Source organism: Oppia nitens, unplaced genomic scaffold (genome assembly GCF_028296485.1).
Source record: "Oppia nitens isolate AA-2021 unplaced genomic scaffold, nextdenovo-longstitch-racon4-pilon3 scaffold6_pilon_pilon_pilon, whole genome shotgun sequence".
NCBI lineage: Eukaryota > Metazoa > Arthropoda > Arachnida > Sarcoptiformes > Oppiidae > Oppia > Oppia nitens.
The window spans coordinates 903,648-929,961 of NW_026533250.1; the positions used below are offsets into that span (position 1 = coordinate 903,648).

The 26,314-nt window shown below is 20.6% G+C and overlaps 2 protein-coding genes across 2 annotated transcripts; both read right to left on the reverse strand.

The window, feature by feature from the left end:
* Positions 1 to 2,138: 2,138 nt before the first annotated feature.
* LOC128962500 (ER membrane protein complex subunit 8-like) lies at positions 2,139 to 3,114 on the reverse strand. The gene is made up of 2 exons (XM_054308874.1): positions 2,732 to 3,114; positions 2,139 to 2,657 (listed from the first exon to the last, which is right to left on the reverse strand). Exons 1-2 carry the CDS (start codon positions 3,014 to 3,016, stop codon positions 2,226 to 2,228), a joined length of 717 nt encoding a protein of 238 aa, XP_054164849.1. The 5' UTR covers positions 3,017 to 3,114; the 3' UTR covers positions 2,139 to 2,225.
* A 5,867-nt stretch (positions 3,115 to 8,981) lies between these two features.
* LOC128962372 (dual specificity protein phosphatase 22-B-like) lies at positions 8,982 to 26,045 on the reverse strand. Its single transcript, XM_054308745.1, has 8 exons — positions 25,665 to 26,045; positions 22,253 to 22,372; positions 19,559 to 19,627; positions 19,384 to 19,439; positions 12,126 to 12,173; positions 11,907 to 12,030; positions 9,684 to 9,746; positions 8,982 to 9,209 (listed from the first exon to the last, which is right to left on the reverse strand). Exons 1-8 carry the CDS (start codon positions 25,683 to 25,685, stop codon positions 8,982 to 8,984), a joined length of 729 nt encoding a protein of 242 aa, XP_054164720.1. The 5' UTR covers positions 25,686 to 26,045.
* Between the last annotated feature and the right edge of the window lie 269 nt (positions 26,046 to 26,314).

Consider the following 26,314-nt stretch of genomic DNA (forward strand, 5'->3'; position numbering starts at 1 on the left):
ACTCATAAATAGAAATACTATAATATTTTTAGTTTTTTCACTGTATATTCAATAAAATACTATATTATATTGTAAATGATATGTTTCTGATTATTATTGTTTAAAATATTTTTAAGCATAATTTTTAATGTTCAAGCAAAAATTATGTATTTTATTATATAGTATTATGAAAATACATTATATCGTATAAATAATAAGTTAAAATATGTAATTTATTTTTACATATAAATTAATAATAAACTTACAACATAATGAAATAATAACTATTATACACTATATTAAGGTAATATTACCTAAAAAATCCCATTATTATTTTATAAGATTTATAATATGGTATAACACTTACAAAAATGATAATAGTTATTTTTTTATTGATAGCTTAATTTAAGATAATAAATCAATAAATCACTAAAATATTTAATAAACTAAAGTCAATCATCAAACTAAGAATTATTATTGTCACAAATTTAATATTTTATTTATATTATTATGTAAATATTATAATAAAAATTAAAACTTTTAAAATAAATGCCAATGAAATAAAAATATTGTATTTGTTTTTTATTATTATTAATTACAAATGAATGAAAAAATATTTATATTAAGAACATTATGTGTAATGATTTGAGGGAAAAATATTTATGAATTTCCCACTTAATAGAAACAATAGTCTCAACTGAACACTGAATAAAAACAGTGGGAGATTGGGTACTATAGCTTCATGTACTCAATTCATTACTATTAATAAATTACTTTTATATTTTAACAAAACATTAAAAAATAATTTTATAAAGTTAACGTTTAAAATTTATAAAGATGATAATTATAAAAAACAATTTAATAATAATATAATATTTAATAATAATTAATTTTTATATTTATAATAACTAATTTCTAATATTAGATTGTATATTTTTAGCAAATAAATTTTTAAAAATTAAAAATTATTAGTATATTAGAGTTTTCATGTTCGTGTAGTTTTATATAAATTATATATTGTACAGTTTTTATCTAGGTAAAACTACTAATAAATAATTTTAAAAATCAACAATTAATGAATTGACACAATAAATATAAAAAAAATATATAAATATTTCAAATGCTATACAAATAATTATTAAAAAATTTTTATTATAGATTATTTTGGTTTTTAGGTTACAATTACTAAGTTTTTACATAAAAATTAAATTTCATTTCAATTTTAAACAAATTAAATCTATTATATGAATAAAATATTTAAAAATATTTTTTTTGCGATATATATATATATATATATAAACTAAATTTAAATAAATAAATATATTGAAAACTTTTACTTTAGCATTAAATTAAATATAAATTTTAATAAAAATAAATTAGTTAAAAAAATAGTGTATATCAACTTAAAATGAAAAATAATCAAATGTATAGTATAAGTGTAAAACTTGTAATTTAATGAATAATTAAAGAAAACTAATTTCATATTGTTATATAAATATACAGTATTTGTAAACAATAAACGTATATAAGTTGTAAATTGTATAAATTATAAGATTTATAATTTTCGTTTATTATTTCATAAAAAAGAGGAAAATATGTTAGATATATAAGTATTCAACTAAATTACAAAATTGTATTAATAATAACAATACCGGTAAATGCTGTTGTCTTAACAGTTTATACACATTGTTATAGTATTTATGAATAATTATAGTTAGGAAACAATAAAATAAAGATTTCATTTAAAATAATTGTATAATTGAGAGCTTAATAATACTTATTATATTGCAAATGTGTAAATATATTGTATATTAGTTAATAAAAGATTTTTTCTATTTTCTATCATTTTATTTGTTATATTAAAACAAAAATAAATAAAAACAAATTTGCATTTATATATAAAAATTTTATATAATTAAACTGTATTATATTATAAATTATATTTTTATAGTATACTATTAATTATAACAATTCAGTTAATTCGTAAACAATTAGATATTTTTTTAATAAAAATAATTTGATGGAAAGTCATAAAACTTAATGACTTAATTGTCTTTAATTTTAATGAAATAAAATAAAAAACTTGGATAACATTTGATTCATTTAAATACTGTATAAATTATATAATTACCGTAAATATAAAATAATTTGTGTTCAAATATTTTCTATATATAAATATAAACTAAATGTCAAGTGTTTTGAGACATTAAATCAAGTATTGTTTTGATTTATATTAATATAATTAACTAAATATCTGAAACTTTGATCCATTTGTCGATCATATCATTGATGTGTTTGTTATTCCAATCCAAACGGATGTCATCCAAATGGTTATCAAAGTCAATGAGATTTAAGTGCTTTTGATCCTTAAATATGAACTCTTGGACGGCGTCAAAGGCTTGCTTCGGGTTATCAAAATGATATCCACCCGATCGGGACTTCCATTTCTGGTCATTGAAATGGTAGACCGTTAGGGCCGACTCGATCTCATTGTGATCGTCCAATGCTTGAGCTAACCCTAGATTATTGACCATCACTACCATCGCTTCCGAGTTATTTTCGAGTAACTTCTCACCAATTCGTTGGGCAAATACAGTGGGCGTCGAGTCGAAGAAGTATTTGTTTGCCTGATATAGACCGCCGATTTGGACATCACTTGATTTATAGTAATTGGATATCTGTGTGAAGACACCAAAACAGTGAGAATCGGTACTCGAGATATAATAAATATATATATATATATATACCAGACCTGAATGAGTGCCGTTTCCAAGACATGTGTCAATCCATGTCCCGAATGAATCAGAGGAATGCAGTCCAAGATCTCCATCACTGTTTGGTTCGACGACTTCTTTGACTTTTGACAAACAAGAAGACCACAGACTGTTGAATGCGGATATTTGAGTGAATGCATACACATCTTAACGTAACAACGGGTCCATACAATCACATCCATGTCTTCAAATGACACAACAATTGGCAGATAATCGACACTTGAGTTATACAACCATTTAATACAACCATTCAATAGAGTCATTCAATTCAATGCTTTCATTCAACTCATTAGTCATTGCTTTACGGCTTAAATGTCTATATATTTGTCACTTATTTTGTATAACAAGTCATACATTATTAACGTCTATAACAACCAAATGAAATGTACGTTATATATGAACTAAACTTAAACATTAAAATATTATATAATATTAATAATAAATAAAATTAAATATTATATTAAATAATGAAAAGTAAATTACAAAATAAATATTATTTTTGTTTTTACAGAATTAACAAATAAAATATAATATTAATGGAAATATTTGTATTAATACAATACAATAGTTTAAATATATTTAATTGAGTGTAATATAATATGAAATATCATTGAGATATTGATTATTATAACATTAAATTGTGTTATACTGTCTAATCAATCATTATTAAAGTTATAGCAAGTTTCCGAGGTTCCCTATGGGAAGTTCCCTATTAAAAATCCCTTCAATTTTTTCGGAAAATATGAAAAATATTTTATTTCCCTCCCTTTCATCGTTAGAAAAGATAAATATATTTTATATTATTGCAAGAAATAATACAAAAACATAAATATTTTGCAAAAAATATATTGAAAAATTAATTTAAAATTAATAAACTTAGTTATAGTTTTTATCAATATTACTCAAAATACAGTTTAAAATAATATTAGACTAAATATAAATAAATAGAAGAATAAAAAATAGTATTAATAGATGTTTATTGAAATAACAGTTTGTCGTACAGATATTATTCAATTTATGTTAATTTTATGTTCAAAAATGCATTTATTTGATTAATATTTAACCAATTGTTACCTTTTCTGGTCGTACCTAATGATGAGTTTTACTGAATTAAAATAAAGAGTGGAAATTGTGATATCAGAGTATTAAAAATCTAAATTTTTATAAAATTTTAAAAATTAATAAAATTCAATTACATTTTAAAAAATAATTTACAATAATAATATTTTATTTAATCATAAATTTAATTATACAATACTATAAAACTAAGTAAGTATTTTAATAATATAGTATTAAAAATTATGAATTTATTTAATTAATATTTATTACATTTGATGCATAGATTTAAGTGAATTTTCAATATTCATTAAATTTAATACATTTTGTTATCGCATTTCATCACAAATAGCTATACAATGTATACAATATACGGTATACTTTTATGTGTCATTTATTTATTTCAAAATATTAATACAAAATCAAAAATTATTTTAAACTTTAATCAATCAAACAAATTATATATCAATAAATCCAATGAGTGTTGTATTTGGGATATGATTTGTATATATTTTGTTTATATTATAACTTTACATATTATACAATATAAGATGTTTTTTGGCATTTTATGACTTTCAACTGATTTACTAAAAAACAAAGAATTTATCACAAAAATGATTGACAAATAGATAATAAAAATAATTTTCAGTCATTGTATAGTTATTTTTAATGAAATATGATTAGCAAAAATAACAATAATATCTAAAAAAGATTCTAAAAATATAAATTACTACAAATTTTATATTATATTTTTAATTATTTTTTCTATTCATGTAATAATTATGTATTGGAATAAAGTATGAGTTATGAGGTAGACGTACAACAAAATATTACTAATAATAATAATGGCTACTTAAATAGTAGTAAATTAATTTATGATATTTATAAATATTATGATAATTTAAATATAAGTGGCTTAAAAATTATTCATATTAATGTGCGAAGCCTAATAAATAAATTAAATCAAATTAAGATATTTTGTGGTATAGTTAAACCCGATGTGCTGTGTATTAGTGAATCATGGCTTACACATGATATCTATGATATTGAAATTGAAATACAAAATTACAAACACTATAGATGTGACCGATCGGGACAATCACGCGGTGGCGGCATTATTGTCTATGTGGCCAACAATGTCACCGCAAATATCACCGAAGTTGAAAACAAATTAATATGTGAATCATTATTATTAAAATTTCAATACAAAAGTGCAAAACATTTCTATTTGTTGACTATTTATAATCCGCCAAACAATACAAATTTTAAATCAAATTTTTTAGATTCAATTGAACACCTATTAAATGATGAATTAATAATTATTGGAGATCTAAATATAGACATTCAAAACAACGAAAATAAAAAATGGATAAAACATATCACTAATTATGGTTTATTACAACTCATTAAAGATAATACAAGAGTTACTGAAACAAGTGCCACATTAATAGATCATATATATGTAAATCATGTCTCAAATATATCTAAATATGGTGTCATTGATATACCAATCGCTGACCACTTCATCACATTTGTGGTAAGAAAACTAAATTATCATCAAAAATATGTTAAAACTCATCAAAAAATAAATTATAAAAACTGGAAAAATGCTAATATCGAAGAAATAAGTAATCAAATATCAAATATAAATTGTTATAACACAACAAATGTAAATAAAATAACTCTTGATTTTCACATAAAACTAAATAATATTATTGATAACAATATTCCCATTAAAAAATGTTGTGTAAGAAAACAAAAGTTAGAGAAATGGATAGACAATGAAGTTTTACAGTGTATTAGAGATTATAATAAAATTAACAAACAATATATTTATGAACTAAAATCAAATACACTATCAGAAGAAATTGCAAGAAGTTATAGACATATAAGAAATAAAAGAAATAATTTAATTAAATACAAGAAAAAAATATTTTATGAAAACGAAATTCAAAAATGTCATAACAATAGTAAAAATTTATGGAAAGTTATCAAAGATGTTGTGCCAACTAAGTCAAACAAAATTAAAAATATCATTAATATCGATGAAAACACATTAATAAATCATTTTAATAATACACCAAAAAATTTGTTTTCAAATATTCAATATAATAATACTAATACTAATGATATCACATATGTTGAACACAATGCAAATATAAAGTTTAAAATTCCGTACGCTTCAGACGATACTTTAAATAAAATAATAAATAATATGAAAAATACAAAAAGTAAAGATTGTTATGGATTTTCAACAAATATTTTAAAATTATTTAGATGTTGTTTTATTTTCCATTTAATTAATATATTCAACAACTCTATTAAATCATGTATTTATCCTAATAATTGGAAAATAGGTAAAATTATTCCCATATATAAAAAAGGACTAAAAAGTGAACCTGGTAACTATAGACCAATCACATTATTATCAATTTTTGGCAAAATATTTGAAAAGTTTGTTGAAATAAATTTTCGTAATTTTTTAAATGAAAACAATTTATTATCCAATTATCAGTTTGGTTTTAAAGCTAAACATTCAACAAATGATGCATTAATATCTATTTTAAATGATATAACTAATGGACTAAATAATAATGAAAAAACTATATTAATAACATTTGATCTAAAATCTGCTTTTGATGTTATAAATCATAAAATTTTAATTGAAAAACTAAAAAACTATTGTGATATCAATACAATTAAATGGTTTGAATCATATCTTAAAAACCGATATACATTTGTAACTATAAATAATAAATTATCAAAACCATTGGTTTCAGATATAGGTGTTCCCCAGGGCTCATGTATAGCGCCGTTACTTTTCAACATATTTATGAATGACATAACAAATCTACAGCTAAATGGAAAGTTATATCTATTTGCCGATGATATGACTCTTATAATTAAAGCAAAAAACAATTTGAAACTTCAAACTAAAGTAAACAGTGATTTATCAAAAATTAATAATTGGTTAAAAAGTAATTATCTTATATTAAATCATAAAAAATGCAATTTTATTGTTATGGGAAAAACATGTAATCACAACATTAATGTAAAAATTGACGAAAAATTTATTATTGAAGTAAAATCAACAAAAATTTTAGGACTAACTATTGATCACTCGCTTAACTTTAATGATCACATAAATGATTTATGTAAATGTTTAAACACTAGACTAAAATTATTGTCACGATTAGCGCATATTTTACCTGAAAAAACATTAAATTTTATCTACAAATCTATTGTTAAACCAAAACTAGAATACGGATGTATATTATTTGGATATACATATAACACACATTTAGATCCGTTAATAAAACTACAAAAACGATTTGCAAGAGTAATAACTAAATCAAGTTTTACGGATAATTCTCAACCTTTGTTTCAAAAGTTAAATTGGATTTCTTTTACAAATTCTGTTAAATATAATTCACTAATTTATATATATAAAGCTATTAATGGATTAGTGTGTAATCTCTCAACAATTTTGTTTAAATACAACACACACCGTACTAGTTCACGAGCGGGACGTGATTCACATTATATTAATTTACCGAAAATTAATAAAAATTATATTCAAAACAGCATTTTTGTAAAAGGAGTTAAACATTGGAATAATTTACCGCTTTATATGAGAGAATCACAAACTCTTAAAGATTTTAAAAATTATTTAAAAAATTTTAATTTTGATAATATCTAATTTTTCTTAATTATTTTATAATTTTAATTTTAATTTTCATATTTATTGTTATTTCATTGTTGTAATTATTAAAGTCTATTATGGCTTACTATGTATACCAGTTTTATAACTGAAAGTGATGCCAATAAAGTCTTATTATTATTATTATTATTAATTATATCATATTAACATGTTATATATTTTAGGAATTCTATATAGATAAATTATTGATAATAATAATATTTTATTTTAATTCTAATTAGAATTAAACCTATATAATATAAAAATTGACTACACTATATAATATATAGTATATATTTTCTATTTAAAACTATTTATAATTAAGATCTTTTAAAAATTAACACATAATACGAGTTTTAATAAATTAATAATTTTAAAATTAACTTTATATTTATGTGTTTTTGGATTTCAAATTAAAACTAAATTAGTATAGGTTTTTATGAAACATAAATCTGAAGTATTAAAAGTATTGATATACTGTATGTATAGAGTAGTATACTGTATCTGATGTAAGTATTGTATGTGTGTTGTGTTGACTCAAAGTCAGATAAAGATAAATGTGCTGAACATAGATATTGTCTAAATGTAAAAAAATGTTTCAATTCTGTATAGCTATTATGAAAGACTAAAACATAACGATTAGGTCTTAAAAACTAGAATATACTGTATATACAGATATAAGTAATTTAATGATATATTAGTTACCATCACTAATGCATCCATTTTGACTGTCTGACTGTCTGTTTCATGTGATCAGCGTTTTACTCGTATTAATGTTTTTAACAACTAATATATAGATTTTATAAATCTACAAATGTATAACATTAATAACATTACTATTTGAAATAAATCATTTAATTTATATCTATTAGATTGTACCCACTAGTATTACTAATCAATACATTGATATATACAAAAATAATTATATATATATATAAAATATCTATAATCTCAAAAACACAACCATTTATTGCATTTTAATTATTAGTAAAATTGTTAATTTAGTAATAAATCTATTAAAATGCACTAAATTATTTTTATATTTTGTTTCGTTAAAAAATAAAACAATACTAAAATATTATTAAAGAGCTCTAAAATTATTATAGATTATTATATCTAAGTGTAAAATACTATTTTAAATAATTAAAGGCACAAATTGCACCCAATTTCTATACCTATTTTGATTTGATTACTAGAAAAGACATGATAAACTGTTTATCAAATATAAATCTGATTTATCTTTATAGTGATTTTAAAGTAATCATTTCAAATTGATATTAGTATACATTTTTAAAAAGAATTCCTAATATAAATACTATAATAATTATGCATATTTAGTCATATCATCTGCTGTTATATTAATATTAAAGATACTTTATGTTTGAAAAATAGGAGAAACTAATTTAGTATAAATTAGATTTAATTAACACAAAATGTGTTATATTTTTAATATAATTTAAATCATTTTGCAGTCAAAGTGTTTTGTTATCCTTAAACAAACGTATATTAAGTTTTCTGTTAACATGTGGTGATCGCCTATAACTTGTGCCCAATTGAGGACTTGTGAGTTGTGATGATTGAGAGGTTCCCATCGGTGATGACGATTCACTTCTGGGATTTGATACAGGGATTGATGTAGACTTATGTGATCCTTCTGGTGAATGTATTATACTGTGATAATTACCAATTAGTTTGCGTACCTGTAGTTTAAAATTTACATTATTTTATATAATATTTATATATTTAAAATAATACTTTATATTTCATAAATAAATAACATTTGTTGAAGTTTTATTGCTAAAACTTAATATAATAAACTAAAATATTTATAAAACCTCTGAGTTTACACTAAACATTAGTCGACTAAATATAAATGTTTGGTTCGTGTTTTTGTTTAGTTATTGTATTTTTATTAAACAAAATCATCAATAATATACTATAAGTTTACAAAATAGTACTATAGTTCTGTATTTTTCATGTTTTAATATATATTTAACTCAATTTTGGGAAAATATTTGTAATATTAAAAATTAATGCTAAAGTGTTACCTAAATTTATATGCCATATAAATACTACATGTCTATTATAAATATATATATAATTTAATATAAATTTATATTGAATGACACAAATAATTAAAAATTTTGTAGAAAAGAAAACATATCATCACTTACTTCTTCTTCATCTTGAATCTGAAATAACTTTTGTGAAAATTTAGTATTCAATCGTTTTCTTTCCTAAAATAATTAAATTATATAAAAATTCTGTTAAATAATACAATAATTTACAATATAATATCAGTAAAATAATAAAAACTTTCAAAGATTATAAAATTAGATTTGTTGTTAAGTTTATTTTGAAAATATAACTGATTAAAAATACTAAATAGAAATTTTACATATTTTCTAAATTTCTATTATATTTTATTAAATTTTTAGTAATAATTCTACAGTTTTAATATTATAATTTATATTTAGATCCAATATTTAGTTTAATACTATGAATCAATACTGAAGTGTCTATAATGTGTTGTAAGTAAAGTATCATAATTAGTGTTGGCAAAAAAACTTATAAAATAATAGAGAAATTTCTAGAATGTTTCTAAAAGAAATTTCTATCTAAGGGATCCCCATGTTAATTTTGTTTTTCTCGATATATGTTATCATGTAACAATACATTGTTTTTACAAGTAATAATTAAATATTAGTATTATTATTTTAATTATTAATTAAAGTAAAAATTTATTTATTTAATTATCTTAAATTCTTATATATATATATAATAAAATGATTATTAAAATTTTACAAAACTGATTATTATTAAATAATTATAATTATTTTATATATAGGTATCCCATTTTGTATAGTAGTGTATAGTATAATGTTATATGAATAGTAGTGTCTCATTATTAATATATTATTACAATTGCTATAGATATGGGATCTATAGATTTCTATAGAAATTTATTTATGAGAAATTTTCTAGAAACTTTCTCAGGGAAATTTATTAGAAACTTTCTAGTTGCCGATCTCTAATCATAATTGCTATACACTTTATACAGTATATGGGAATTCTGTAGAAATCTATTAATATAAGAAACTTTCTAGAAATTATCGAGTTTATGATTATATGAATATCTAATATTAAATATTCTACTAAATAATTATCTTATAATAAACCTATAATTTTATTTTAATTTGAGATTTATATTAAACTCAAACTTTACCTATATAAAAAATTAGCAATCTCTTAATTATAAAATAATACCAAATTAATTTTTATAATAGTAAATTAATTAATTACTAGGCATTAGATATGCTAATGTTATTTTAGAATATATTTAATTACAAAAACACTTAAAATTGCTTTATATTGAAAAATAAAAACCGATGATTATATCAAAAGTATGTTTATATAGTTTTTGAAAAAACCGTTTAATAAATAAAATTGTGTTTTTAATTGAATTGCATTCAAACCTATTATGACTATATCTTACAAGTGTTGAGTGACAGCTATAATCTAATAATATTCTATTGCTTTAACTATTTGTCACATTAATAGTAACACTAAATTTATTTTGCATTAAGTAATTGTTTTCATCGATTGTTTTATTAGATTTTTTTTATTAAATAGTTAGATAAATAGATAAATAGATAAATAGAAAGATTATAGCTTTAGATCAGTGTTTAAAAAGTCTTTAAGAGATGTATAAAATTGAAATTGAAATTAAAATTAAAAAATTTACGTACAATTTAATACAAACTTAAAAGCATATACTGTATTTGATAAATTATACTGAATTTTATTTAATGTATTTATAACATATATTTAAAACATGAAATTAACTTTTTATAAGTTAAGTTATTAATATCTATAATACATTTTTACAAATTTCATAAATTCATTTTTAGCTAAAGATTTTCAGAAATCATAAGTCGTTCAGTTTAAGGTGTATTTTAGGATTACTTTATTATTATTATTTATTTTTAATAGTTTTTGATGTTTTTATTGACTTTATTGAAAGATTAATGTAACTTACAAATAATTTAAAGTAAATTATAATGCTATAATGCTTATTGTTTGCTTATGCAATATATGTAAATTTATTAACTTTAAATATAAACTAATACTGTACTTTAGTAACATATTTTAAATTACACTACAATTTATAAAGTATTTTATATAAATCACAGAATCTATAAACATGTGTATAATTTATCAATAAATGTATAGATAATTTGCAAACATTTAAATAAATATTATATACTGTAGTTAAATATGACATATATTTTTAAATGTAAATATTATAATAATATAAAAGTTAAACTATATTATTGGATGATTAAAGTGGTTAAAAGTGGTTAAAAATTGTTAAAAACTAAACACTTGACACTTACAGCCTTAAGTCGTCTCAATTCAAACTCTTCTAACTGTCTTTGAAAACCATAGTTTGGCGCAGAGATACTTCTGGCGCCACGAAGTGCTTCTAACGCTTCCTTACAATTCAATGATGTGACTGACCTATCATTGTGTCAAACAATATGTATAATTAATTATTGCATTTTAAAGTCTTCACAATAATGTTTAAATAATAAATAATAAATACAAAGACTTACATTAGATAAGCAACAGCTATAGTGACACTACGGGAAACACCAGCCAGACTTTGACACAAAATAATATAATAATTAATATTTAATTTAAATTTTATTTATTAAATCTAAAATACAAATATATTGAACTTAATGTTTGTAATAAATATTTTAATACAATTTTATTTAATAATGTCGACAAAAACATATTTACTAAAAAATGCTTTTCATATACAGTATTGAAGACATGTATTGAATTCGTGTATATTAAGAATTGTTTGCGTGTTTCACAATAATAGGTGTGTCCATTAAAATACTAATACAAATTGAATTATTGAAATAAACCATTAAATATGATGATATTATTATATGATATGATATTAAGCCGTATATATACTGTACTAAAGTAATGTTATTTACTTAGTTAAGTGCTAAGTTAGCATTATTTTTTCAAAATTAGCAAAATTAATAATCAAATAATAACTTATTACAAATCCAAAATTAAAGCTATATATCGCAAAAAAACTAGCATATTATAGATTTACAGATTATATTTACCGCTAATAAAAAAAATATTTCAGCAAAATTTGTATTAGGCGTTGTTCACATATTACGTTCGCATTTGAGGGGAGGGGGGGGTTAGCCAAAGCGAACTTTTGCGAACGAGGGGGAGGGGAGGGGTAGAGACTTTAAGAACGTTCGCATTTAGATAATATCTTATTTCTTGTGGTGGGGGGGGGGGTAGCGATTAGGGATAAGCGAACGTAATTTTTTTAAATGACTACATGCGAACAATTGCGAACATACGGGAGGGAGGGGGTCTAGATTTCTTGAAAAGTGCGAACGTAATATGTTAACCACGCCTTAATAAATAAATCAAAATGGATTATAAATTATAGTATAAATAATTTGAATAAATAACTAATATAAAAATATAAATCAGATACATTATGATCATTGATCATGAATGACATTTGATCGAAATCAGTAATCATTAAAAAATAGTATCCTTCCTATTATTTTTAATATGCTAATGAATACACGGTTATAATCTCTATGGACAATATGACATAATTGCATCAAATCAGGTCTATCCCAACGGGAGTCTATTTTTATGAAAATTTAGTTAATAGATATAAAATAACATTTTAATGACAAATAATTTGCTAAAATATAACAAAAATAATTCAACTTATGATTGCTTAACATATTATTTCACCGCAAAAGTTATAAACAATTTATGAGTAAATGCGGTATTTGTTTCATAAAACAAAAGGCTTAATAAAACAAATTAGATTATAGTGTTGTGTGACTAATAATAACTCATAAATATATTATTAGCTGACTTTCAATGCTATTATATCTAACTATTGATTATAATATTATGACATTAAAGCAAATGTATTGACATAAAACTGATAGATATATGTGATTAAAGCAAAATCCATAAGTAAATTAAACTAAACTATTAATAAACATTTTTATACTCATAAGTTGTGTCATAACACTTGCAAATAAAAGTTATCTTTAAGTAATAGGACTATTAGTTTTATGAATATTTTGATTTTTGTAAATAAAGTATTAAAATACTTTGATAATAACTTTTATTATAATCTGGTAAACGTTTATTTAATACTATCTAAATATTAAAGATGCTTAATAAAATAATATTTACACTATCGTGTAATTTGAGATAATGTATATAAAACAATATATTTTTAGACAAATGCTTACGTAAACTAAATTTATTAAAAAAGATTTTTTGATTCATTCTATTAGTTTAATGTTAAAAAATAAAATTTTAAAATCACATTTGTATAATGTATAATAAACCAGTTGAGAATGCTAGAAAGCATTGCCAGAAACAAACTTTAAAAACTCATATATTAGGGTTTGCATTTTAATAAGATTTTTTAATTAAAAATAAATAACTCAATATTATATAAAATTTTTATTTTATTTTAAACATATAAATTATTAAATACAAGATTTAAATAAAATTAATTGATAAAGTAATTAAGAAATTTTTTTTTAATTATTTTTAAAGTTAATCATTAATAATAAACAAATCCAAATAGTATTAAAAATGAGAATATTGTTTTTTATATAAAATTATATAGATTAATAACAATGGATGTAATAACAATGCTTTAAATATCATTGTTAGTATTAATATTGTTTAATATATCTTCAATATCGTCATCCATTTCATCATCTGATTCATTTTCTTCTTCAAAATCCATTTCTGATGAAGTTTCGCCAGATGTTTCGTCAGAAGTTTCGTTTGATGTTTCCTCACAAGATTCAGAAGCATTAATTTCAAGAGAAACATCAATGACAAGTTGATTTAAAACATCATGAACTATTTCTTCTATACTCATAACTTGACCATAATTATTAAATTCAATATTTTGAAGGCTTTCATCAAATTCTTCGTCAAATATTTGCGCTATATCAATAACATTACCGTTATCATCAAATTCTATGTTTGCAAGAATAGCATCTAATTCATCGTCAAAATCTTGTGAATCAGACATATTTATTTATCTATTAAATAATTAAAAATAATAATTATATAAAATTAAGACGTTTTTAAATTATAATATTACTTACGACTGTTCTGTCCGATAGCTCGACTTCAAATGACTTGACTTACAATATCTTCTTTATATCACAATAAAATGTTGACGCAACAAAAAGGTAATCACATAAATAAAGAAAATAATATTTATATCAATTAGGAATAAACATAACATATTTAAATTTATAAATAATTTATAATAGTTACGACTGTTCTTTCCGATAGCTCGACTTCAAATGACTTGACTTATAATTATTACTTTATATTACAATAAACTGTTGACGTAATAATGTTGACTCAATAATAATATTGATGTTACAAAAAGGCAATCACATAAATAAAGTAATTATTTTATATTAATATTTATATTTATTATGAATAAAGATAACTAATTTAGATTTATAAATAATTTATTCTAATTACGACTGTTCTCTCCGATAGCTCGCCTTAAAATGACAGATTTTAAATGACTTGACTTACAATTACTACTTTATAACACAATAAAATGTTGACGCAACAAAAAGGTAATCACATAAATAAAGAAAATATTATTCAAATTAATTTTTTCAAAAATATTTTTATTTAATTAATTTCCTTTTAATGAAATTTATACAAATTATTTAATCAATAGTTATAATTTCATAGTCAATAATTGTAATTATTTCTTCAATAAAAATAATTTCTGAAGACACGATTTGATCATTTATCATAATATTTTGATTATCTATATTATAGTTATTGTTTACATTAATTTCAAGAATATCAAAGTAATTAGGATGTTGAAGAAGATGTGCTTTTACTCCAAAATTAAGTTCGTTTTTATTCATCCATAAATTACGACAATATGCACAGTTGAGATCTTTAAATTGATCGAATGCAGTCTTTATAAGTGACATCAAACATGAAGGACAAAAGCGGTGAATACAAGGTTTTTCCATTAGAGCAAATTGAATAAGTTCGACATTCAATTGACAAATGTTGCACATATTAATAGTAGACATTTTATTCAAATAATCATAAATGTCTTGATCTTAAATATGACTTGAATTTTAATATTCAATTAATATATAATACAATAATCTGTAATATGATTAGTTAAAAATAAATATTACGTACATAGTACGATAGTACATTCCCTTCGATGGCTCGACTTGAACTGAGACTTGAAATAATAATTTCACTTTATTTAAAATTATTAAATGTTAACGTAATATTAATGTTAACGCAATTATTAATGTTGACGCAATTATTAATGTTAACGCAATTATTAAATGTTGACGTAATATTAATGTTGACGCAATATTAATGTTAACGCAATTATTAATGTTGATTGTATGTATTGTAAGTATTGTAAGTATTGTAAGTATTGTAAGTATTGTAAGTATTGTAAGTATTGTAAGTACTGTAAGCATTGTATGTATTGTATGTATTGTATGTATTGTATGTATTGTATGTATTGTATGTATTGTATGTATTGTATGTATTGTATGTATTGTATGTATATATATTACCATTTATTACTATGTATTATAGTACTATATGTTACTATATATTACTATATATTACTATATATTACTATATATTACTATATATTACTATATATTACTATATATTACTATATATTACTATATATTACTATATATTACTATATATTACTATATATTACTATATATTACTATATATTACTATATATTACTATATATTACTATATATTACTATATATTACTATATATTACTATATATTACTATATATTACTATATATTACTATATATTACTATATATTACTATATATTACTATATATTACTATATATTACTATATATTACTATATATTACTATATATTACTATGTATTACTATATATTACTATATAAAAGTGCATTATTTTTGTTTAAATTTAAATTTGTATTCTATAGTAGTAAATAATATACTATTTTTTTAATTTAATAAATTTTGTATATTAGCAGCCATTTTTATGTATATATAAAATAAAATTTTATATAGAATCATAATATTTTTAATTTTTAAGATTATCTAAGCTTATTAAATCTGATAACATAATTTTTTGTACTTTGGCCGCCATTTTCTCTATGTTCCTGAAGAGATATCAAAATTTCAATGCTGATCTTCTATACCTTATTTTTGATGGAGAATCTAAATCTGAAATCAAAATTTTAAAATTCGCACTTTGAAAACCAACACACAGACACACACACACACACACACACACACAAACATATAGAATCCATAAAACAAACCTTTTAAAGTTTGTTTGAAAATCAGTAATATTGATTATAATATTTTAAGATGACAATTGTGTTGTAATGCATTATAATTTATTATAATATTGTTTCAATTTCTTGGCGCTTAAATAATATTTTAGTTTTTTTTTGTAATTTGCAAACTAATATAATATACAGTATTGTTTTATTTTATGCAAAATTGTACAAAATATGAATGAATAATATAACTTTATATACAAAAATGTATTATACATTATATTAGCTGTTTTGAGTATTGCGTGACAACAGACAATTAGATTGATTTGACTAAATATCCATATGTTTTATATTATAAACATATACTGTATATTGTAATTCAAGTTTAAGATTTTTAAATTTTTAATACATTTATTAAATTTTCAGATCTATATAAATTATTATATAACTTAAACAAATTATATATAATAACAATTAAAAATATTAATTAATATAATAATAAATATTAATATAGTAAAAATAATAATTTGTTGTGATTAATATTTTACATTTTTAGTATTCAAATAAAAACATTTAGTAAAAATATAAGCAATTTTCAGTAAATTGTGAAAAAACATTATATAAAAATTGACAACTTAAGTTTTTAAAATTATCATTATTATCTACTACAAGTTTATTATTATTTTGTTTATAAATAAATATAACATTAATTAATAATAGTGTATTAATTTTAATAAACTATATATTACCTAACATACATAAGTAATGTCGTTTCAAAAGTACAAAAACTAGTATTATTTTTAAACGGCAAATAGAATGACATTTATTTTAGTGTATTAAAATAACATAAAATTATCAATATTAGGTTGACTAAGTAGTTTTGGATTTTAAAAACTAAATATGTTTGAATTTTGTTTTAAGACCTTTGAATATAACTTGTATTCTAAGTAATAATTAGCACTTTTGAAAATTTTAATCAATTTTTAAAAATTTTACTATACAATAGCTTCATGATAAGCTTCATTGCAATTTTCAGCGGGCGATATCAATGATTTTATTGAATAAAAAAGTTTCATTTTCAAATATTGATCTGATATCTCGTAAACAATTGTTTATAATTTATTATTGATAAAGAAAAATAATAATTTAAAACAACATAATTAAAATTTAACTATCTATTTTTAAACTTTTAAATGAAAATAATTTTTTTCAATGCTTTGTGCCATCCAAAAATAACGTTACTTTATGTATAATAATAACGACATTACTTATGTATGTTAGGTAATATTAATAAATTAGAGTAGTGTATACTATACACCACTGGTTATCAGGATAGTGATTTCTGATTACTTTTGATTAAAATGCACTGTCGAAGCTTATGGTTTATTATAATATATTTCATCTAGCTCAAATACACTGTTACATATTAATTTTAATTAAGTGGTATATTTTATTTAATATTATATAAAAAAGGTTATTAAATTTGTGTATTATAATTTTGTTGTTTTTATCTTGGTCAGTAATTATGTTTTTAAGTAAGGGATAATTTACAAAAACTTTTAAAGTAATATAAAAATAATCAAAAAGTTTTAATTATTTACACAATTCATAATATAATATACTTAATTTGTATATAATTTCAGATTTATACGGATATTATATAAATAATATTTGTTTGGGAGTTACACTTATAGTTTGTTAATCACTGCAATGAAATGCAATATTTACAACAATGTTAATCTTATGAAAATACAGATATAGTGCAATAATTTATCTGCAATTGATGTCAACTAAAAGTTGCCTAAATTTATGTCACAAATTGTGTGAAGATTAAAATTTTAAAAAATTATAATGTGATTTATAACAACATAGACTTAAATCAATCTATAAAAAAATTATTTGAATATATTGTTGAATAATACAAACTTATAAAGTATACATCTATTTAATGTCCGGATATTATGTAAGGAATATATAGACAAAAAGCAGTTGTCTTATAATTCCTTATTTTAAACAAAAATTTAAATTTTATTATACATTTTATAAATTATGTTTGTAATTATATTTAAATTATAATAAGATTTGAATCTAAATCAGTACTTATTTGTAAAAATTGTTTTGTTCACAATCTTTATACTGATAGACAATATTAATATTACACATAAATTAATGCTTATCGTTGATATGACAACAAAATAGCTCTCTTAGTATGGATTCAAACAATAATAATATTATAAATATAATGAATACAAATTATTATATAATTTTATACAAAATTTGAATACAAAATAAATAAAAATAATATTGATATATTTAATATTTAATACTTTTATGTTGATTTCAACATAATAATTTTATAATCTAAAATTAACTTTTAATATAGAATGTTAATATTTATTTAAAATATTTGCCTTTTATTAAAATATATGATAATTGTATATAATTGTATATATATTAATACAATAAAACAAAATAATACTCACCAATGTATAAAAACAGATCCGCCTGAAAGTCGGGCACAATGTATAAAGTCATTGCACTAAAACGTTAGTATAAATTATAATATTATATAACATACAGTAATATAGTTTTATTATTTATAAAATTATGTCTATTGTATACATAGCTAATGCAATATAAAAAATAAAATGTTATTACCTGAGGAAAAAATTGACTTAAGTTTTGATTTGGAGAATCTGATGCTAATATACATAAATATTCAATGTCCTATAAATAAATAAAAAATAATTATATAATAAAATTATAATTAAAAAAAATAATTAATAGTTTAGTTAAAATTTTACATTAATATATTAATAGTATCAGAAATAAGTTATTTAGAATTATTTAGATATAAGTTTAGTAAATATTAAATAGTCAAATGAAAAAAACAGTTATTAATAAAACAATTTTTGCATTTTATTTATAATGAAAATCGTTTTTACATACATAATGAATCCAAAATTTCAATTATCTCATATACTATATAAACATTCTATTATATTATACAAAAATACTAATAAAATATTGAATAACATATATTAGAAGAAATAACAAAAATAATTAATGAAAGTAATGGACAAAAATTTAGTATATTATTAATACTGTATTATAGCCATTGAGAGTCAATAAGATAAATGAACGCTAATATTATTTTTAATAAATTATTGAAAACCAGAGACAATACAGGAAACCATTACAAACACTATTGTTATACATTGAGAATCAGAGTTAAGCAAAAGGGGTAAATGGGGGGGGGTATGGCCAAAATACCCCACAATATGGAGCTTTTTTAATTTTACCCTACACACTTTTTGATCAAATCGATAAAATTGTCGATTAAAATGAGAAGAAATGATCTAAAGGCGCAAATTTGTTATGAAATTAAAAAATTATTATTTTAACTAAGATTTATTAATTAACTGTTTATATGTATTAATATATAATAGATATAATAATTGAATTATTTACTAAAACTCAGTAAAATAGTTTAATTTACAATAAAATTAAGCCAAATATAACATTCAATTCACAACAATTCAATAACAGTCGAATAAAGTAGTTGTTTAACAATTAGAATAATATTTTAGGATAATTATAATAATTGTGATATAATGGTGGGCGCCTCCAGAGTAAAGTAATAAAGATTTCTTTATTATGTATATTATAAATTTGATATACTGTATTATTTGCTATACTGTATCTAATGTTATCTTATGTTAAATTATATATGTAATTATCAAATATGATTATTTTAAATAACTGATTTATGTTATATTTATTTACTGATTTTTATAATTATTATTATTAAGAATATTAAGTTAAACAAATATGTAAAGTTAAATATTAGTTATTATTATTATAAATTAGTTAAATTGTTAATTATATGTTATAAATACTCACACATGTAATACTTGTGATTTATTGATACCCTTACAGTATATTATAATAAAATTAGATTTATGGGCCACACCTTAACATAAATAACGTCTACTATTACTATACGCATAGAGTATTAACGGGAAAAATAGTGTTCCGTTTATACGGAGAACTTTCCTTAGAGATTCGATAAAGGTTTCCGAAAGATTAAAATTCATTAATTTAAGAAAATATTTCTAAAATTTAGAGAATTTATTGGCAATATTTTTCTATTTTCCTGTGAATTTCCTGTCATTAATATCGCAATTTAGGGTTTTTTCTGAATTTTATGTTTATACCTTCCCTGAATTTTTTAATTTTGAAAAAATTTTCGTTTAAAAATGCAATAAAAATGTTTAATCCTCCCTATACTCTCTCCAAGATTTTTTCCATTTCACCCCACCCTTACCCCTTAAAATCCAAAACCTTGTTTAACCCTAATTGAGAATATATTGTATATATTTTATGCCATCATTTGATTTAATTGATTTTATAGACAAACTTAAATAAGATAAATGATATATGCTTTCAATTTAGTCCTAATAATGTTAGCAATGTTACCAATGTTACCAATTTTATTGATTATTGATGTATACAACAATTCATGTAAAACCTTTTTATAATAATTTGCAAAATTATACTAAATGTCTACAATTATATATAAATTAGCTTTTCATATATATATATATATATATTGTATTTTTAGAATATTTTCGTAATACACATTTGCATAAATTTTTATATACAATATCACAATAAGCTTAGTTTGTAAATAATTTATAACAATTTATTGCTAGTATTAATTAACTATTTAATGCATTTTTTAAATGATTTAATATAAAAATATTATATCAATGTTATTGTCAATCTGTTAATAGTATCTATAATCTATAAATTTATAACATTATACTTTATATCAAACTAATGTATAAAAGTACTAATAATAACTATAATGTATTAATATGAAATATGTTCATATAATTAAAGTTTTTTTTTTGAAAACTTATAAATAATAGAAAATAATATGATTATAGTCTATAGACATAACAGTTTCAATGGAAAACCTATTTATTAGAAGCTTTATTATCCGTTCAGTTATGTCATCACTTAAATTATTGACTTTTTCTTGTATCTCAAGAGTGACACAACTTTTGGTCGTGTTTTTGCTAAAACAGTCATTTTTCACTATAGATAGTCTGATAGTAAATACAATAAAAAATGTAATGTTTTTTAACAATTTGCACAGTGTTTGCAGTTTTTCTACAAATGCCTAATCACGTGAATATCACTTAAATAGCCTATAGTATAGTACTATAATACTTGTTATTATTAAATATTTGCAATTTTGTTTAAAAGTATAGATCAATACAAGTATAGCATAAGTATAGGAAATAAATATTTGAAATTTAAATATTAAATGATATGTTGTCTTACTTGAAGACCACCTTTTCTTGCGTTGTCGTGAATCGATATAATATGTGTAATACAATTGGTCTTCAGCTGTTCCATGTCTTTAGAGTCTCTGACACTTCCGATGTAAAGACCGGTCAGAATCTGTCGGTAAAATAAATTGCATTTAATTAAACTCACAATTCATGTCACGTCTGGCGACTGAATGACTGATATTTGAATCTATTTGTTAATTCTTATCATTACTTTTGATAATCAAATTTGTATTCAATTTTCACAATGCTTTTTGCGATTAAAATATTTTATTTACTGATATGACAATAATATCTTATAATAAAAAAATTATTTAATTCATATAATTTTGTTATCATTCAACAATACAAACAAATTGATAACATATGTTATATATGTTATAAATTATATACAGTAAATACAGTACTAATGTTGTAATGCTTTAAAAGAATCAAACAATAGTACATTAATTGTGCCAAATATTGTACAAACAGTTAATCCGTGATTGAAATTTAAACAAAATATTTTTTATACATTTAAGTAACGGTTTGTTAAAGTTTACAAATAAATTAATTTTGGAATAAAATATTAAAATTCTATATTTAGATAAAAAATAATGTTTGTGTCATTACATTATTATACCATTATTGTAAACAATGTTTTAATGAGTTTATAATATTATTTAATACATAATATGATATTTTTATCAAAATACTGAACTAATTATCGTTTGTTCATAAAATCAATGTTTAAAGTGGTTAATTGGTGACAATATATTAATAAATAAAGTAATGGGAAAATAGAAATTTTGTAGAAAATTTTAGAAATTCCATCAATTATTGAAATTTATTTGACTTTATTTTGTTATAATTTAAATTATTAGTTTTTAAAACAATATAAATAAACCAAATTGAGTGTAAATTGTTTGTAGATGTTTAATTTTCATAGTTATTAGTTAGTAATAATTTATTACTAGCTTTACAACTAACTGAAAAAATAAATTTTGTAATATATAACATATTTATCAAATAAATTTATAAAATAGATTTGTTTGATTATCAACAATCATAATAAATTTTATCCAAGAAGTTGATAATAATAAATATCTCACAAATAACTATCAAATAAATGTAACATTTTGTCTAATTAAATATTTTTAATTTATGTAAAATTTATATTTTTTAACTTAAATATTATCAATTCTGTATCCGACATCACATTAACTTCAAATAATTGTTAAAAATACAAAAAAACTTTAAATATTTCCATAATATCATTTGCTTATCGTTTTTATTATATATTAAAATGTTTATTTGGCAACTTTTTTGTGCCATTAAAACATCATTAAATAATTTCTATAACAATAGACGTTATTCAATAAACTTCACAATTTAATTAATAATTTTAAAAGAAATACTTAATAACTAATAAGTATTAATAATACAGTATATAACTTTAATATAGTAAATTTTATAATGTATATGAATACAATAAATAAATAAATTTTATAAAAAATACAATATAAATTATTAAATTATATTATATAATACTAATATAATTTTATTATTATTATTACAACTAACAATAATAATAATATTTTACGCAAAAAATGATATATATTGAAAAAGCAATAATAATATAAAAGAAATTGTCATTATTTTGTGAAATATTTTTATACAATTTTTGACTGTATGTGGAATGTTTGAAAATTTTATAGTAAATGTGAATCAATTCATAGCATGTTTTAAGTATTATTTTTAAAAATATGTGATCATAATAAGTGTTATATATACCTAAATATACTATTTGGTATGTTGTATGCAATAATGCTTTTTACAAAAAAAAACATTTAAAGTAATTGAAGTGTAAAGACATGATTTCTATTAAAACATAACTTCGCTTTAAAATTTAAAAAACATAAAACACATTTTTAGACAAAAACCAAAATGTTAACAAAACTAAATGTTTATCAATTTTTACAACTAAACTATTAATTGTTATATTATGAAATTCATTCTTTTGTGTACTAATATAATAGATAATAATAATAATTATATTTCAAAATGCATTTAAATTAAAAAAAAATATTTTTATTAATAAACAAGTTACTAAAAATTTATTACTAACATAATGTCTATAAAAACAATAGTAAACAGCAATAAAATGTACTAAATTTAAAAAGAGCTTTCATTTTTAACAGTAACTCTAAAAACTGAAACCAAAAATGTTTTGGCTTTAGATAAATGATAATCAATTAATTAAGAAATTACTTCAAAATTTAATTAATATATTATGTATACATTCTTATTATTAATATATTTTTAAACTGAAAGTCATAATTATTTTAATAAATACTTCAAACATTTTAAAAATTATTTTTAATTGTAAAATTATTTAAACAATATTTTAATTTTTATAATTATTTAAATTAATTTGCATTGATTTAAAATTGACTATATTGTTAGTATAAAAATATATTATATGTAGAGTTCGGGCAACTTTCCCAGAGAGGGAAGTAATAAAATCCCTCCAATTCCAGCCCTAGCATAAAGGAAAGTATATTTTATATTTCTACAATAAATAATACCAAAATTTAATTTTTTTCATAAAGTTTTATTAAAATATTTACAAATAAATATAAATTCAATGAATTTAGTAATACTATTTAGCAATAAAACTCAAAATAAAGTTTAATACAAAATTTTTTATTCAAATCTTATAATAAAATTTGTTATTTAGAGTTCAATAGGTGGTATCACAAGGAAATAGATTCCCTAGGAATTCCCAGGAAGTAGAGAACATAGAGAATTTTGGAAAATAAAACGAGGGAAGGAATTTGCCCGAACCCTAGTTATATGACAAATTTATGCTGCTTAAAATAAAAAGTATTAAAATAAGTTATTTTAATTATTAAAAAAAACTATATATCATATTTTGATGTTATTTGTACTGTACTATAAAATATAATAAATGCGACAAATTGTTAAAATATTTTCACCTATTATTTAAAATCAGTTTTTTTACAAAAATCTTTATCACTTTTCTTGTAATGTTCGGTACAACTAATATCCTATTTTTCACTTATTTTTAAAAATATCATACGATTTAACCGCACCGTTGGTTCGCATAAAATAAAACCTAAAATGTTTTTTGTTGTAGAAAATGTATATAAAAAATTTAAGACATTTCTCATAAAATTTGAGTTTTTCTATGTGATAATGACTACTAAAATCAAAATTTGTCTAAAAAGTGCAATCATGTCATTAGAAGAAAGAGAGAGACACGCGATTAAAATGAATGATTAGTGCAATAAATAAAAATGAATGGTTTATATTATACTTTACTTTATATATATAATATGTATTATTATTATATAAATTATATTATATATATATATATATATTGATAAATGTAATTTATATACCTTGTTCATGCCATTACCCATTTTGAGTTAGGGCACCGGTGGTATTTGTATGCTTTCCGTTATAATAATATTAATAGCTGTAGTGATACTCTGTTTTTTGTAATGAAAGTAAAGTCAAGAAGTTTTTGGTATAAAAACTTTTGTCTTCCTTTCCCTTCCCTTCCCTCTGGTCTACAGATCTATCAATTAATAGTCGACTAATGTTTTGGATCGTCTTTAGACTATATAATAAGTTTTTTGAAGTAACAGTTTTGTTGGTAAAGTAGACAAACATAACCAAACATTTTTAAGTGTAAAACATTATTGCCTCTCAAACTGATGACCCCATGATTTTGGTTGAATACAAGCAAATCAATGCTCACTTATTTTATTATATAGTGGGTTCTCATATAGATTTATAATATCAATAGTATAGTACTGTAATGTACATTACATACATGTATATACAGTTATGTGTTGCAAATGGGAACTCAAACCAAATAACAAAAACATTGTCTCGGATTTTGTTTAATGACATCAATAGAGAATATATAGAGAGAAATACTTTTGAAGAGTTGATAAAAATATTGATTATTTATTATCAATACTTTTTTATTTTTCTTACAATTTGTCTCAAACTTAGATGACAAACATATTGAGAAATAACTCAT